This window comes from Octopus sinensis, linkage group LG2, assembly GCF_006345805.1.
Source record: "Octopus sinensis linkage group LG2, ASM634580v1, whole genome shotgun sequence".
Lineage (NCBI taxonomy): Eukaryota > Metazoa > Mollusca > Cephalopoda > Octopoda > Octopodidae > Octopus > Octopus sinensis.
The window spans coordinates 68,831,279-68,849,536 of record NC_042998.1 but is presented as its reverse complement, the minus strand read 5'-3'; the positions used below and the strand labels follow the sequence as shown (position 1 = coordinate 68,849,536).

Here is an 18,258-nt window from a genome sequence, read left to right as displayed (position 1 = left end):
GGGGTTGCACCAGATTCTAGCCTGATTTGGCATGGTTTCTACGACTGGATGCACTTACTAACGCCAACCACTCCGAGAGTGTAATGGGTGCTTTTACATTCCACTGGCACAGGTGCCAGTTGTGTGACACCAGTATCTGCTACGACAACAATTCTACTTGGCTTGATGAGTCTTCTTCTCAAGCACAGCATATTGCCAAAGGTCTTGGTCATTTGTCATTGCTTCCATGAAGCCCGGTGCTCAAAAGGTGCTAGTTATGCAACACCAGCATCGGTGACATTGCTACTGTGAGGCCCAATGCTTAAAAGGTGCTTTTTATGTGTCACTGGCACAGATGTTAGTTATGGGACACCAACAACAGCTACGACTATGATTTCACTTGGCTTGATGGGTGTTTTCGAGCATGATATATCTCCAAAGGTCACTAGCCATTGCCTCTGTGAGGCCCAACATTTGAAGATCATGCTTCACCACCTGATCCCATGTCTTTCTGGGTCTCCCTCTTCTACAGCTTTCTTCCACTGGTAGAGATTCACACTTCTTCACACAACTGTCCACATCCATACGCATCACATGACCATAGCAATGCAGCCGTCTCTCTTGCACACCACGTCTGATGCCTCTTATGTCCAGCTTTTCTCTTAAGATGCTTACACTGTTGAACATGCACACTGACATTGGACATCCAGCGAAGCATACTGGCTTCATTCCTTTCAAGCCTACACATTTCCTCAGCAGTCACTGTCTATGTTTTACTGCTGTATTATGTGGCTGTTCGCACAAAGGCATCATACAATCTGCCTTTCACTCTGAGGGAGAGGTCCTTTGTTGCTTGACAACCGATGTTGGTATGTTTACATCTCCGTAACTTATCGGTTCGGCAAAAGAAACCGATAGAATAAGTACCAGGCTTACAAAGAATAAGTTCTGAGGTTGATGTGTTCGACTAAAGGTAGTGCTCCAGCATGGCCGCAGTCAAATGACTGAAACAGAAAAAGAATAAAAGAATGTGAGTTAGTTGAAAAAAATATGTTGTTGAACTTGTTTTCTTGGGTTTTGGAAAGAGGATGTTTTATGAATGGTTGAGAATTAAGAAAAATTCTGATGAATCCCTCAACGGGATGAAAGTGCTAAATAGTTTTTATCCAAATTCTGACCACCACCTTTTTCTTAATATACAGAACCTGTACTCCACTTCAAGCAATCCACACTTACACACATGCATGCACACATGCACACAATCTTGTGAATAAACAATAATATAACACTTGCATGGGTGAGATGGAACTTGCTGAGGCAGTTTTTCTACAGATGCCCTTCCTGCTGCCAATCTTCACCTGTTTCCAACCAAGGTAATATCTCCTCATAGCCCGACTTATGTTTCATGGATGATTGGAAACAAGCGACATTGCTTGTAATGGCAATGACTCTCATTTACAGCCATCACATGATGTCAAGACATGAGTGCATGTACACACACACACACAACAGAAAGTTACCCATCAAAGCACAAGGCAAGGCTGTTTATGGAAGACCATCAGTCACCCATGCATACCAGCCTCCCCTCTTTATGTCACCGATGTTATCCAAGGGAGAGGCAAAGGGGTCGATACAGCTTGGCACCAGTGACGTCACAACTCATTTCTACAGCTGATTTAACTGGAGCAACGTGAAATAAAGTGTTTTGCTTGAGAACACAAGACGCAACCTGGTCCGGGAATCAAACTCACTACCTCATGATTGGAACCTCAACGCTCTAACCACTGAGCCATGTGCCTTCTGTTTCCATCTACCAAATCCACTCACAAAGTTTATATTGTCATCATCATCCATCACCATTTAATGTCCATCTTCTTTGCTGGCATGGGATGGCTGGTTTGAAAGGAGCTGGGCAGCTCTTCAGCTGACCAGCTCCTGCCCATGTACGTTCTGGCATGGTTTCTGTGGCTGGATGCCCTTCCTAATGTCAACCACTTTACAGAGTGTACTGGGTGCTCTTCCTATGCAGCACTGGTATTTTTACATGTCACCAACACCCACGATCCCCGCACGATTAGGAATTCTCAGCTGGAGAAGAACACAGGAGACAAGCCTGTATGCATGGACAACCGAGCTGTCCCTAGCTTGGCATGTCTTCTCAGGCACAGCAAACTGTCAGGAGTCTCCATCCCCTGTTATCCCCTTCTGTGAGATCATATAGGTGTACAATCATGTGAACTTACATAAAACCTGTTTCATGTCTGAATATCTTCTATTTTTAATTTTTAATACGATTACAATTTTTCAAACCATTAAATTCCTCTTTAAAGACATATATATATTTTTTAAAATTTAGTATTTACGTCTGCACAAAAGGAATTAAGTAAAATTTTAATCTCTAAAAACGAGGTTAATAGTTTGGAAAATTGTAATGTGAATATACAACCATACAACCTTGTGAATACACATACAGCTATATATTTAAAACTGTGTAACCTTGTGAAGGTGCATGGCTCAGTGGTTAGAGCGTCGAGGTTATGATCGTGAGGTTGTGAGTTCAATTCCCAGACAGGGCTGTGTGTTGTGTTCTTGAGCAAGACACTTTATTTCACGTTGCTCCAATTCACTCAGCTGTAGAAATGAATTGCTACAAAGGGGAAGTTGACACATTAGATATGAATAATTACAGAGGTCTCAAGTTATTGGATCAGGTAATGAAAGGCACAGAGAGGGCCATAGCCCAACTAATTAGGGAGAGAGTCAGTCTAGATGAGATGCAGTTTGGGTTTGTGCCAGGGAAACACACCACTGATGCTATATTTCTAGTAAGATAGCTGCAGGAGAAATACCTAGCCAAAGATAAACCTCTATACCTGGCTTTCGTTGACATGGAGAAAGCCTTTGACAGGGTCCCCTGATCCCTTATCTGGTGGTCAATGCAGAAACTAGGGATAGATGAGTGGTTAGTGAGAGCTGTATAAGCCATGTACAGGGATGCTGTTAGTAAGGTGAGGGTTGGCAACAAGTATAGTGAAGAATTCTGGGTAGGGGTAGGGGTCCACCAAGGATCAGTCCTCAGCCCTCTCTTATTCATCATAGTCCTCTAGGCAATAACAGAAGAATTCAAGACATGATGCCCCTGGGAGCTTCTCTATGCTGATGATCTTGCTCTAATAGCTGAGTCACTATCAGAACTAGAGAAGTTTCAGGTGTGGAAGCAAGGTCTAGAATCGAAGGACCTTAGAATCAACCTAGTAAAAACCAAAGTCTTAGTTAGTAGAAAGGCAGACAAACCACAAATCCCTTCGGATAGATGGCCTTGCTTGATCTGTAGAAAAGGTGTAGGTAGAAAATCCATAAGATGTACCCAGTGTAAGCTATGGACACATAAGCGGTGCAGCAATATCAAAGAAGGCTAACTGGGAAGATAGTTTTTGTATGTGGCAGATGCTCAGGAGCAATAACCGCTGGAAATGTGCAGAGAACAACTTCCATTACAGGCCAGGGGCGAAAAACTACAAGTAGTTGATAGCTTCAGTTACCTAGGTAACCAAGTCAGTAGCTTTGTGAATGTAGCTGCTAGAATAAGAATAGCCTGGGCAAAGTTCAGAGAGGTACTACCTCTGCTGGTGACAAAGGGCCTCTCGCTCAGAGTGAAAGGTAGACTGTATGATGTATGTGTATGAACAGCCATGCTACATGGCAGTGAAACATGGGCCGTGACTGCTGAGGACATGCGTAAGCTTGCAAGGAATGAAGCTAGTATGTTCCGCTTGATGTGAAATGTTAGTGTGCATACACGACAGAGTGTTAGTGCCCTGAGAGAAAAGTTGGATTTAAGAAGCATCAAATGTGGTGTGCAAGAGAGATGACTGTGCTGGTATGGTCATGTGTTGCATATGGATGAGGACAGCTGTATGAAAAAGTGTCACACTCAAGCAATAGAGGGAACCTGTGGAAGAGGTAGACCCAGGAAGACCTGGGATGAAATGATGAAGCATGACCTTCGAATGTTGGTCCCCACAGAGGCAATGGCCTTTGGAGATATGCTGTGCTTGAGGAGACACCCAGCAAGGCAAGTGAGATTGTAGCCATGGCCTATGCCAGTGTGCATAACTGACCAATTTAAGAGTACCCTTCAATCATTGGGCAATAAACTGTGCTTGAGAAGACCTGTTGAGGCAATTAAAGTCATTGTCGTGGCTGATGCCAGTACCGCCTGACTGGCACCTGTGCCAGTGATACATAAAAAGCACCTTTTCAGCAACATTGATGCCAGTCACACCTGACTGGTTCCCCTGCTGGTGGCACATAAAAAGCACCATTTGAGCATGGTTGTTGACAGCCGTGCTGGTGACATGTAAAAAGCACCATTCAAGCATGGTCGATGCCATGCCATCTGAGTAGCTCCCGTGCTGGTGGCACGTAAAAAGCACCCTCTACTCTCTCAGAGTGGTTGGTGTCATGAAGGATATCCAGCTGTAGAAACCTTACCAGATCAGATTGGAGCCTGGTGCAGTCATCTGTCAAACTGTCCAACTCATGCCAGCATGGAAAGCAGATGTTAAACAACGACAATTATTATTATTATTATTATTTTTATTATTATTATCAGCCTCGTCTGGCACCTGTGTCGGTGGCACATAAAATCACCCACTACACTCTCGGAGTGGTTGGCGTTAGGAAGGGCATCCAGCTGTAGAAACACTGCCAGATCTGACTGGACTGGTGCAGCTTTCGGGCTCCCCAGACCCCAGTTGAACCGTCCAACCCATGCTAGCATGGAAAGCGGACGTTAAATGATGATGATGATGATGATGATGATGATGATGATTATTATTATTATTGCAAGGTGACAAAATAGTTAACACATTGGACAAAGTACTGCCAAGTATTATGTCTGTCTTAATGTTCTCAGTTCAAATTCTACCAAGATTGACTTTGCCTTTCATCCTTTTGGGGCTGAAAAGGTAAGTACCAGTCATGCACAAGGGTTGATGTAATCGATCTAACCCCTTCTCCAAAACTGCTGGCCTTTTGCCAAAATTTGAAACCAATATTATTATTATTATTATTATTATTATTATTATTTTTATTATTAAGGTGGAGAAGCTGACAGAATCATTAGCATGCTGGGTAAAATGCTTAATGGAAATTTGTCCATTTTTACGTTCTGAGTTCGAATGTTGCCAAGGTTAATTTTGCCTTTCATTCTTTCAGGGTTGATTGAACAAGGACCAGTTGAGCCCTGGGATCAATGTAATCAACTACACCCAACCCCCAGCCCCTACCTCCGGAATTGCAGGCCTTGTGCCAAAATTTGTAATCCTTATCATTTAAGGCAGCAAAACAGGAATACTGAGACAATTTTGCCTTATTTTTCAGATAATGAACCCTCATGGCTATCCGTCCCGTATGACTGTTGGCAAACTGATGGAACTGTTGGGTGGAAAAGCTGGAGTCTTAGATGGGAAATTTCATTATGGAACTGGTAAGGTTTGCTTCCTTTTGTCGGATGAAGTCTGTAATATTCTTTGCTTTCTTTTTACCACTTGTCCATTTTCTCTTCTTTTTGTTCCTTTCCTTCTTCACTTTCTTTTTCTGTAGCCATACTGGGGGCACTACCTTGAAGAATTTTTAGTTGAATGTATTGATCCCAATACTTAAAACTGGGTACTTATTCTATCAGTTGCTTTTGTTGAACTACTAACTTGCAGGGATGTAAATACATCAACACTGGTTATTAAGCAATGGTGAGGAATGAATACAGACAAAAAGACACACACTCACAAATGCGTGTATATCATCATCATCATCATCATTTAACATCTGCTTTCCAAGCTGGCATGGGTTGGACAGTTTGACTGGGGACTGGTAAACCAGGAAGTTGTACCAGGCTCCATTCTGATCTGGCAATGTTTCTACAGCTGGATGCTCTTCCTAATGCAAGCCACTCCAAAAGTGTAGTAGATGCTTTTTTACATGCCACTGGCATGGGGGCCAGTCAGATGGCACTGGCGTTGACCATGTTCCTATGGTGCTTTTTATGTGCCACCAGCACAGGAGCCAGTCGGTGGGAACTGGCATCGACCATGTTCGGATGGTGCTTTTTACGTGCCACCAGCATGGGCAGCCAGTCAGGGGTTATTGGCATCAACCCACACTTGAATGGTGCTTATTACGTGCCACCAACACGAGTGCCAGTCAGGTGACACTGGCATTGGCCATGACTGATTTCGATTTTGACTTCGATTTTACTTGACTCAATAGGTCTTCTCAGGCACAGCGTATCGCCCGACAATTCAAGGATACTTTTAAATGGGTTGGTTATGCCCTCACTGATATCGGCCACGGCTGTGATCTTACTTTACTTGCCAGCTCTTCTCAATCAAAATTGTGTGTGTGTGTGTGTGTGTGTGTGTGTATGTATGTATATATATGAGGGCGCATGGCTTAGTGATTAAGGCATTTCACTCACGATCGCAAGGTCGTGAGTTCAATCTCCAGTGATGCATTGTGTCCTTGAGCAAGTCACTTTATTTCACCTTGCTCTAATCCACTCAGCTTGCAAAAATAGTTGTACCTGTATTTCAAAGGGCCGACCGTGTCACACTTTGTGTCACGCTGAATCTCGCTGAGAACTGCATTAAGGGTACATGTGTGTGTGTGGAGTATGCACCCACTTGCACGTTAATTTCATGAGCAAGCTGTTCCGTTGATTGTATCAGCTGATACCCTTGCCATCATAACCGAAGGAGCACACCTTTTAAGATACCACACACAAACGCATTTAACAGGTTTCTTTAAGTTTCCGTCTACCAAATCCATCCTCAAGGCTTTGGTTTGTGCAAGCTTGAAAAAATGTCACTAGGTATTCTATCGAGTGTGCTAATGATGCTGCCCATCACTGTTGAGGTCAATGATCTAAATGGTTAATTTCCAACCTTTGAGTTTTTTTCTCTTCTCTCACAGAGGGTGGAGGTTAGAGAGCAGAGAGTAAGGGAATTTCTCTGCATGTTCTTATCATTTTAGAATATTGTACTTTGTTCTAACCTTCCTATGAACTGTTGTGGCTTCATATAAACACATTCCACTTGGAATCTTTTTTTTATTATTGTAGCATTTGGTGGTGATAAAGTGGTGAACTTGTCTGAGGATCTCATCAGACATGGCTTCAATTACCTTGGAAAGGATTTTGTAACTTCAGGAATCACTGGGTAAGCGAGAGCAGCAGTTTTTTCTTTCTGTTTTATGTATTTGGATGTGTTTACATTCATTCATTATCGCCGTCATTATTTAACGTCCCTCTTCCATGCATGCATAGGGAGGACAGTTGACAGGAGCTGGCCTGGTAGAAAAACTACCCTAGGCTACTGTGTCTGTTTTGGCAGGGATTTTATGGCTGGATGCCCTTCCTAACACCAACCACTCCGCAGAATGGACCCAGTGCTTTTTACATGGCACTAACACAGTTGAAGTTAGTTTTGGCAAGATTTTTACAGCTGGATACCCTTCCAGATGCCAACCATGTTATCATTATTATTATCATTTAATGTCCATTTTCCATACTGGCATGGGTTGGATGGTTTGACAGGAACTGGCCAGCCAGAGAGCTGCACCAGGTTCAAATTGTCTGTTTTATCATGTCTTCTATGGTTGGATGCCTTTCCTAATGACAACCACTTTACAAAGTATATTGGATACTTTTTATGTGGCACCAGAACCTGGTAGCGGGGCTCTGAAAGAGTTCTCAAGGAGCAGCGTCCCTGCCTTCCTGAGCTAGTTTTCCACCACATTTCTTAAAAACCGTGTTAGAGGCCTTCATCTCAGGGCCACTCGTCTAGAAACTGAGAAAATCCAGCTCCAAAAAAGCTTCATGATAGCAAAGGGGAATGGGCACCAGCCAGCCAGCCCAAAGGTTGGGTTGGGCTTCACCTGCCTACCTCAGTTGCTATGGCATTGAGGTAGATCCGGCCACCACCATTAACAGGTACAAAACCCAGATTTAAAACACTAGATGATGATGATGATGATGACCAGTACCAATGCTTTTTACGTGGCACCAACATGCATGCTTCTTACACTGCTGCATTTTACATGGCACTAGCACCCATGTGCTCCCAAGACAAGGACTTCTCAGCTGAGACGGGGAATGGAACCTAGAGATTAGAGTATGACAGAGGGACAGAGGTAGACCCCCTCTTACTATTGAAGAGATATTTGGCTACTTCAGTAGGACAAGGAAGGAGAGAGAAATGGGAGAGGGCTAAAGAGAGAGAAAGAGAATCAGAGTGAAAGAGAGAGGACCTGCCCACAGGAAACACTAGGGTGGAGTCCAAGTAGGAGAGGGTATAGTGGGATGTGCTGTAAGAGTATGAGGGGAGATGTTTAGAGACAGTAGAAACAGCTAGTGATGTTGAGAAGAATCAGATTGGCTGAGAGGAGGGGGTATGGTAGATATGTGAGGGCATGGGGAAGTGTGCAGGTAAGTTTGTGTGGGGATGTGGAGAGGACCTGTCATGGCTGGTGTGTGTGTGGGAGAGATGGGTTGTGAGGGAGTTTGATACAAGACATAATTGTGTGAGAGTGGGGGTGTATTGTTGTCCCCATCAATTTAACATCCACTTTCCTGTGGTTGGATGGAATTTAAGGCAGATTTTCTGCAGCTGGATGCTCTTCCTAAGTTCCTATTCTACAAAGGTCGACTTAGCCTTTCATCCTCTTAGGGATTGATAAAATAAGTACCAGTTGAGTACTGGGGTCGATCTTATCGACTGGCCCCCTCCCCTGAACTTGCTGGCCTTGTACCAAAATTTAAAATTATTATTATTTCTATTTGTTGCAAGAGGCAGCTTAAAAGATTGATATTGAAAAGGACGTACAGCATCCAGCTGTGAAGCCCACTCAAAATGTCCTGTCCATTCTCTCCCAGTATAGAAAAACGGATGTAAAATGGAGGACGCTGTTGTGAGCCAATTATATTTACATAATAAAACGAGGTGTTTGGGAATTAGACTATGTGACATGGTGTCTTTGAGGGCGAATAAATAATAATGTCTGATTTTTTGTTAATTTAGTGTAAGCCGATAGTGCTGCTACATGTGTCTTTGTATTGGTTTGGTATAGAACTTGGCTCACATCAATGTTCTCAGATTGCAAACTGGCAGTGTCTTGCTGCAGAGTTTGTAATCTTTCGCTGTATTCTAGCACATATTACTTGCTGTAATTAATATCCAGTTTTTACTTGCAATTCACCATCTGGAGACCAACCCATGGGAGGGTGAACTTAGGACATAGATGGGATATGACGAAAAGAGAGGATAGGTAGCACGATTCATCATTGTGTCTGATGTTTGTGCGAGTTGTAGTCAATGGATGGTGGTGGTGGTGATGAGGATGAAGGGTGTAGTTACTAATATTATTATTATTCTGGCCTTGAGCCAAAATTTGAAACTATTATTATTATTATTATTAATAATAATGATGATAATAATCTGGCAAGCTGGCAGAATTGCTAGCATGGTGGACAACATGCTTAGCAGTATTTCATCTATCTTCATGTTCTAAGTTCAAATTCTGCTGAGATCAACTTTCAGGGTCGATGAATTAAGTACCAGTGAAACACTGGGGTCGATGTAATCGACTTAATCTCCTCCCACAAGCGGCCCTTGTGGAAAAAATTTGAAATCATCATCATCATCATCATCATTATTATTATTATTAAGGCAGTGACCTGGCAGAATTGTTAGCGTGCTGGACAAAATGCTTAAAGGTATTTTGCCTGTTGCTATATTCTGAGTTCAAATTCTACCGAGGTCAGCTTTGCCTTTCGTTCTTTCGGGGTTGATAAAATAAGTACCAGTGGAACTCTGGGGTCAATGTAATTGACTAGTCCCCTCCCTCACAATTTCAGGCCTTGTGCCTTCAATAGAAAGGATTATTATTATTATTATTATTAAAGTAATGATCTGGTAGAATCATTAGCACCCTGGACATAATGCTTAACAGTATTTTGTCTGTCTTAACGTTCTGAGTTGAAATTCCGCCAAGGTTGACTTTGCCTTTCATCCTGGTATTTTCTGATTTTCTCCTTTTCTTTCACTGTTACATTCATGTCTGCAGAGACAGCCACATCTATGATGCTGCACTCTTTTCTCCCCTTGTTCAGAACAACAACACTATCTGGTCACCTTGCATGAAGTTTGTGATCAGTCTGTATATTATTATTATTATTCAAACTCCAAAAAATTCCTCTCAGCTCATGGCTATGATGCTCCCCTACTACTTCTGCTCATGACCAGGGGTGCACATATCGTCAGCCACTAAGTGTCATACTCAACTGGTTAAAGTCAACCAACTGACAAGCAAGTCTGTGGCATTGAGCAGAATATTTGCTGTAGCCCATCTTTTATACCAAGACAAAACAATGTACATGATAGCACTTCCAATCAGTTAAGATTAGAGCCACTGCCTGGTACTGCATCAGGGCATTTTATTATTATTATTATTGTTATTGTTATTATTATAATAATAATAATAATAATACTAATCATCATCATCATCATCATGTGAGAGAGCAGTGCATGCCATGCCATCAAAGTAAGACTGGGGTACGAAAATATGAAGCCTAATATACCCATCCTGACTACCTGTCTGATAAGGGTATACCAGGCACATGCATCACAACCGTATGTGAGCAATATGGTGATCGCATATCAAGATAAACAGTGCATGACCTTGCAGGTGGGGCCCAGCTAGAATTTTCTTCAGGTTGAGTAGCCCATTATTATTATTTACTTCCAAAATGTTGCTATCAGTTCATTCATCGTTGCTATAACTATTATAAATTGCACCATCTGAATGTGGAAGTGCCAGTACCACCATGCTGGCACCCACTACACTTGGAGTGGTTGGTGTTAGGAAGGGCATCTAGCTGTAGAAACCTTGCCAGATCAGATTGGAACCTGGTGAAGCCCACTGGCTCTCCAGACTTCAGTCAAACCGTCCAACCCATGCCAGCATGGAAAGCGGATGTTAAACGATGAGGATGATGATGATGAATTTGATATGTTTGCAAGTGTTAAAGAATTGAAGAAATAAAAAGAAACAAACCAGAATCACCTCCTCCAGAGAATCATTAACATTATATTGAATTACTTTGAAGAACTAATGCCGTTGGTTTAGTTTACAAATGTAAAAGAGTGTTAAGAGTGTAAAAATAACGAGGCTTTGGGATCATCATCATCATCATCGTTTTCCATACTGGTATGGGTTGGACGGTTTGACTGAGGACTGGAGAGCTGGCGGCTGCACCAAGCTCCAATCTGATCTGGCAAGGTTTCTACTGTTGGATGCCCTTCACAACGCCAACCACTCTGAGAGTGTAGTGGGTGCTTTTTACGTGCCACTGGCACAGGAGCCAGTCAGGCGGGCCTGGCTGGGAATTCAGCTAAACTCTTTTGAGACAACAAATTGGTATAGATGTTCTTGTTGGTCGTCATTAGGCATAGCTAAGCGTCATCATCATCGTCATTTTAATGTCCACTTTTCTATGTTTGCATAGGTCAGAAGGAATTTGTTGAGGCAGATTTTCGATGGTCTGATGCCAATGCCCCTCTTCTTTCTCTGCCCTGTAGCCAACCGTCCTCAGTTTCCAAGAAAAGTAATATTTCCTTATGACCAGACAAGTTTTCATGGAAGATTGGAAACGAGCACCATTGATTGCATGATGGTGATGCTTGTTTATAATTATCTCTTGATGATTTTAATTACAAGGAGACACACAAGTGCACAAACCCACACACACATTGAGCCATCAATGTATTGTATTGTACATAATGTATATACATTGTTGAAAGGTAATTTACTGTGGTATTTGTCCAGAGATAACGTTGTTTTGCATGTGCTGTGTTTAAATCACAAATACATCAGGGAGATGAAAATTGTTCTAGCAGCTTAATAATGACAGTTATTGTACTATATTCTTCATTATCTTGAAAAGCTAATTTGAACACTGGAAGAGTATTCCTACAGAAATATTCTAAGAAAAGGGTTATAATGGTCTAAATTAAAATCTTCCATCAAAATTATATGTTCATTTATGTTCCAAAAACCTCATAAATATTGATAAAATGATTTCACTAAATTCTTTATCATTTTCAAAAATGAATTGAAACAAAGGCAGTATATTTCAACTGAAATTTGGTAAAAGATGTGAATTGAGGAAGAATTGGCCACTATTTCTTGTAGGTCAGGCAACCACCTACAAGCTATCTCTTTCTCTCTCTCTTTCACAATGTATCAAGGATTGTATTAATCACCATAATTTCAAACCTGATTCAACTGTAGTTAAAATGTCTTCACCAGTTGTTGTTATTCTCCTGTCCCACCTCTACACCCTGCTTCTCTTCTGTTTCGCTTCCCTCTTCTCCCAGCTTCTAAACCCTTCAACAATTCCTTCAAGTGCTGAACTTGTTTCTCACTGTGCCTCAACCTTCGTCCCTACCAACCCCCTCTACCCATTTCTGCTATTTCCCCCCTCTCTCTCTCTCATCTCTTGTTTGACTGCTTTCTTAGTGCACACTTATTGTTACATCAGCAAATGGTGGCAGCTTAGTAGGATACTGTGTGTATATGAGAGTGTGTGTACACACACACACATGTATAGACATACAGGACTCCCCCACCCCACATAACTCAGTGATTTATTTGTCTCTCTCTTACATTTTAACAGCCACATATTTAATGTAAAGTATACTTATCATTTTTGATGGCAAAATATTGTCCTAGAAAATATTCTTTTCTACTCTAGACCCTAATATCATTTAGAAGAATTTCAAGAAATTCAGAGTATTAAACAACAAAAATACGGATAAATTTTCTCTATCCATTGTTTATATATATTATCATCATCATCATTATCATCATCATCATCATCATCATCATCGTTTAATGTCTGCTTTCCATTATGGCATGGGTTAGATGGTTTGACTGAGGGCTGGCGAGCCAGAATGCTGTACCAGTCTCCAATTTGATCTGGCAAAGTTTCTACAGCTGGATGCTCTTCCTAATGTCAACCACTCCGAGAGTGTAGTGGTTTTATGTGCCACCGGCATGAGGGCCAGTGAGGCAGTTCTGGCATTGGCCACACTCAAATGGTGCTTTTTACATGCCACCTGCTCAGGAGCCAGTCCAGCAGCACTGGCAACGATCACGCTCGAATGGTGCTTTTAACGTTCCACTGGCACGGGTGCCAATCAAGCAGTACTGTCATTGGCCATGACAGCGATTTCACTTACATTCAACAGGTCTTCACAAGTATAGTTTATTGTCCAATGATTAAAGGATACTCTTAAATGGGCTGGTTATACAGCGCTGGCATAGGCCACGGTTATGGTCTATATATATATATATATAGTGCACTTGTGCTAGTGCTGCATAAATGCACTGTGCTGGTGATATGTAAAAGAAGCACCCAGCACTCTCTGTAAAGTGGTTTATGTTAGGAAGGGCATCCAGCCATAGAAACCATGCCACAGCAGACAATCGGAGTTTGGACAGCTACCTGACTGGACTGCTCCTGTCAAACTGTCTAACTAATGCTAGCATGAAAAACAGATGTTAACGATGGCACGTAAAAAGCACCCACTACACTCTCCAAGTAGTTGGCGTTAGGAAGGGCATCCAGCTGTAGAAACCTTGTCTGATCAGATTAGAGCTTGGTGTGGCCGTTGGCTCTCCAGACCTTAGTCAAACAGTCCAACCCATGCCAGCATGGAAAATGAACATTAAAGGATGATGATGATGATGATATACTGCGAAAGAGAGAGAGAGAGAGAGGGTGGGAGGTGTGTTTCTATGTGTTTGTTTAAATCCTTGCTTCTCTATAAATTACATTGTTAGAATCAGTGATGGTGTTGTCATTCCTTTTGTCACTTTGCACATTTGAAGATTTGTGAAATAAAAGATCCTTTACTTGAGAAATAGGTAATGTAAGGGTTAGTGACAGGAACAGCATCAGGCTATAAAACAGTGCCTACACACCATATTCATCTAACCCATACTGGCATGGAAAAATGGATGTAAAAACAACAATTATATTATTTATTATATGTCATGTATCATATATCATGTATTTTATGAATTATGTCATTATATATCTAAATATTATGTATCATCTATATTGTATTTCATATATATATCATATATCACCATTTATTTTTTCTTTACAATCTGTCAGCTTGAGTGAGTTTTACAGGGTTTTGCCACTCACTTTGGTTCTTCATTATCTGCCACTCACTATGCAGACACAGACACAAATACACACACAAATACAAACATGCACACACACACACACGCACACACAAAACTATACTCACCCTGACCTATCTACACACCTCATTCCCTCAGGCCCCTTCATAGACCACCCCTTCCACAAGCACAAATTTACCATAATCACCCCATACCAAATACAGACATATTCTTTTCTACGCTAAGCACAAGGTCTAAAACTTTTTTTGGTGGGGGGGGGGGAAACCAGTCGATTAGATTGACCCCAGTATGCAACTGGTACTTAATTTATCAACCCCGAAAGGATGAAAGGCAAAGTCGACCTCAGTGGAATTTGACCTCAGAACGTAGCAGCAGACGAAATACCGCTAAGCATTTCACCCGGCATTTCTGCCAGCTTGACGCCTTCAAACACAGTCTTATACACACAACTCTCCCCACTTTTCATATATCTTGGTCATCCATCAATATGTGTGTGTGTGTGTGAATGTATTTTAAATTTCAAATTTTCTTCTTTTTCTTCTTCTAGCGAAGCCATGTCTGCTTACATCTACTTTGGGCCAATTTACTATCAAAAGCTAAAGCATATGGTCCTGGACAAAATGCATGCCCGTGCGAAGGGGCCCCGTGCAGTGTTAACCCGACAACCAACAGAGGGACGATCAAGAGAAGGAGGCCTTCGATTGGGTGAAATGGAGAGAGATTGTTTGATTGGTTATGGTGCTAGGTATGTCACTCATGATTATTAACAAAGGCCATTGTGAATGAAAATGATTTCTTAAAGTCATCAGTAATTAATTCTATTTTAATTGTGTTAATTGTTATCTGTAGTAAATCACTTGCAGACGGTCTGCTTTAACTGATATTTTCAGCCTTTCATTATACTTCTATGAATATTATATATATATATGTGTGTGTGGGTGTATGTGTATATATATATCACTATCACGTGACCGACCAGACCATCAGATGTTGTTACACATCACTGGTCACAATGCGTTCGCATTGTTTTAGCCTTCGAATGACGCCACCCCGCTGGCTAAGCGAGCAGGCCAGTATATATATATATATATATATATATATATATATATAAACGTTTATATTGTTGCTATTATGTTAAACTGTCGTATCTCCAAATTTGGCCAAATGAATTTTTTGCAATATTTATTATTGCTTGCAATAGCCAGTTCTTTTGGTCAAACTATCATATCTCCAGCTGCTTCAGATGCCAAGATATCAAAAATTGTCAAAGTGTAGTACGATGGTTTTGCTATGGAATGGCAAAGCTATTTTTTCGTTTTCTGAAAAAGCAATGTTTTAGACTTATGAGACTTTTGCATAATTGCAATGATATATATATATATATATAAAATACAAAATGGGACAAGAACGCAAAACATCTGGACAATTAGGTGATACAAAAATGGGACAACAAAACATCCAAATCGATGATACAGAGAAAACAAGGGCGGGTCATTTGAAGTTTTCTTTTCTCAGTGAAGTACCAGATTATCTTCACAATTTCGGCTGATTATACTTGAGATTGCTTCAATCTGGCCAGCCCCAAAGGAAAAACTAAGCTAAGAGCATTAGATTCCTTGGAAGAAAGCAGCGAATGTATACAAAAACAAGGACGGGAAAAAACAGACAATGTTACACAAATAAAATTAAAATATCAGGACATAACAACAGGTGTCTTTCGACTAAGGACGAATTATATTAAGCTGGCATGTGTGGTAATGGAGCCTTACAGCAGGGATACAAGATTTCACGAACACAAGGAGGAATATTGATGTTGCATGGACAACGGTCAGACCAAGAAAGAAAGAACAGGCTTGGCCGAACGCCGTTCATGTGGGAAGAGAAGAGAGAGAAGTAGATATATATATATATATATATGCATGTATATAGGCATGTATATATATATATATATATATATATATATATATATATATATATGCATGTATGTATGTATGATGATGTGGTGTGTGTGTGTGTATTTATACATAATGTATGTGCATTTTTATGTTTGTATTTGTCCTCCCAACCACTTGGTAACCGGTGTTGCTTTGTTTATAGCCCACATAACTTAGCTGTTTGCCAAAGGAGATTAATTGAATAAGTACCTGACTTCAAAAAAGCAAGTGCTGGAGTTGGTTTTGTCAACGAAATACTTCAAGGCAGTGCCCCAGCATGGTCACAGTTCATTGACTGAAGCAAGTTAAAAGATATATTACTCTTTACACTTTACTTGTTTTAGTCATTTGACTGTGGCCATGCTGGAGCACCGCCTTTAGTCAAGCAAATCGACTCCAGGACTTATTCTTTGTAAGCCTAGTACTTATTCTATCAGTCTCTTTGCTGAACTGCTAAGTTACGGGGACGTAAACACACCGGCATCGGTTATCAACCGATGTTGGCAGGAAGGGGGGCAAACACAGACACACAAACATATACACACAAACATATACACATACATATATATATATATATATATACATATATACGACGGGCTTCTTTCAGTTTCCGTCTACCAAATCTACTCACAAGGCTTTGGTCGGCCTGAAGCTATAGTAGAAGACACTTGCCCAAAGTGCCACACAGTGGGACTGAACCTGGAACCATGTGGTTGGGGAGCAAGCTTCTTACCACATAGTCACAATTGTTTCAGTCATTAGACTGTGGCCATGCTGGGGCACCACTTTGAATAAATTTTAGTCAATTTAATCGACTCCAGGACTTTTTTTAAAGCCTGTTTTCATTTTAATTAGTTTCTGTTGCATGGGTTGTCAGGTGGTGGTGAAGGACAAACACAGATACAAAGAGGCATAGACAGACAGACACACCGACACACATACATATGATGAGCTTCTTTTAGTTTCTATCCACCAAATCCACTCACAAGGCTTTGGTCGGTTCAAAGCTATAGTAGAAGACACTTGCCCAAGGTGCTGTGCAGTGGGATTGAATCTGGAACCATGTGGTTGGGGAGTAAGCTTCTTATCACATAACCACCTCTGCGCCTATATATATATATATTAATTTCATCTTATGTTGAAAGTCAAGAAATAAAGTTTGCTTTAGAAGTGTTGAGATGTATTGAAAAATACTAACAAGGAAATAATTTTATTCTCAAATGCCGGATAATGCCAATAATATAACAACATGAACAGGATAAACTATCCATATTTTGCAGAAAAAAATTTCTATGGCTGCCAACAGATTTTTCTGCAAAATATGGATAGCTTATCCTGTTCATGTTGTTATATTAGCATTATCCTGCATTTGAGAAAAAAATTATTATCTGTACATATATATATGTGTGTGTGTGTGTGTGTGTGTGTGCATGCATGCATGTGTGTGTGTGTCTGTGCTTCTGTGTATATACACAAACATATTTCTGTTCTCATACATATGAATGTAAATATATACTCCACAAATACATGTGTGTGTGTTTGTGATATATATATATATATATATATATATATATATATATCATCATCATCATCATCATCATCATTTAACGTCCGCTTTCCATGCTAGCATGGGTTGGACGGTTCAACTGGGGTCTGGGGAGCCCGAAAGCTGCACCAGTCCAGTCAGATCTGGCAGTGTTTCTACAGCTGGATGCCCTTCCTAACGCCAACCACTCCGAGAGTGTAGTGGGTGATTTTATGTGCCACCGACACAGGTGCCAGACGAGGCTGACAAACGGCCACGCTCGGATGGTGTTTTTTTATGTGCCACCGACACAGGTGCCAGACGAGGCTGGCAGACGGCCACGCTCGGATGGTGTTTTTATGTGCCACCGACACAGGTGCAGACGAGGCTGGCAGACGGCCACGCTCGGATGGTGTTTTATGTGCCGACACAGGTGCCAGATGAGGCTGGCAAACGGCCACGATCGGATGGTGCTTGTACGTGCCCACAGCACGGAGGCAGTCGATGCGGTACTGGCTACGGCCACGTTCGGATGGTTTTCTTATGTGC

At 41.3% G+C, this 18,258-nt stretch overlaps 1 protein-coding gene across 2 annotated transcripts in view; it reads left to right on the top strand.

Annotated features, from left to right (window-relative positions):
* Window positions 1–18,258, top strand: part of LOC115228079 (DNA-directed RNA polymerase III subunit RPC2) — a 139,033-nt gene that overhangs the window by 117,948 nt on the left and 2,827 nt on the right. For both annotated transcript variants that reach the window (XM_029798751.2, XM_036513923.1), the window contains 3 exons: window positions 5,365–5,470; window positions 7,100–7,196; window positions 14,798–14,995. In XM_029798751.2, coding sequence (XP_029654611.1) covers window positions 5,365–5,470; window positions 7,100–7,196; window positions 14,798–14,995 — 401 coding nt within the window. The remainder of the gene's footprint in view (window positions 1–5,364; window positions 5,471–7,099; window positions 7,197–14,797; window positions 14,996–18,258) is intronic.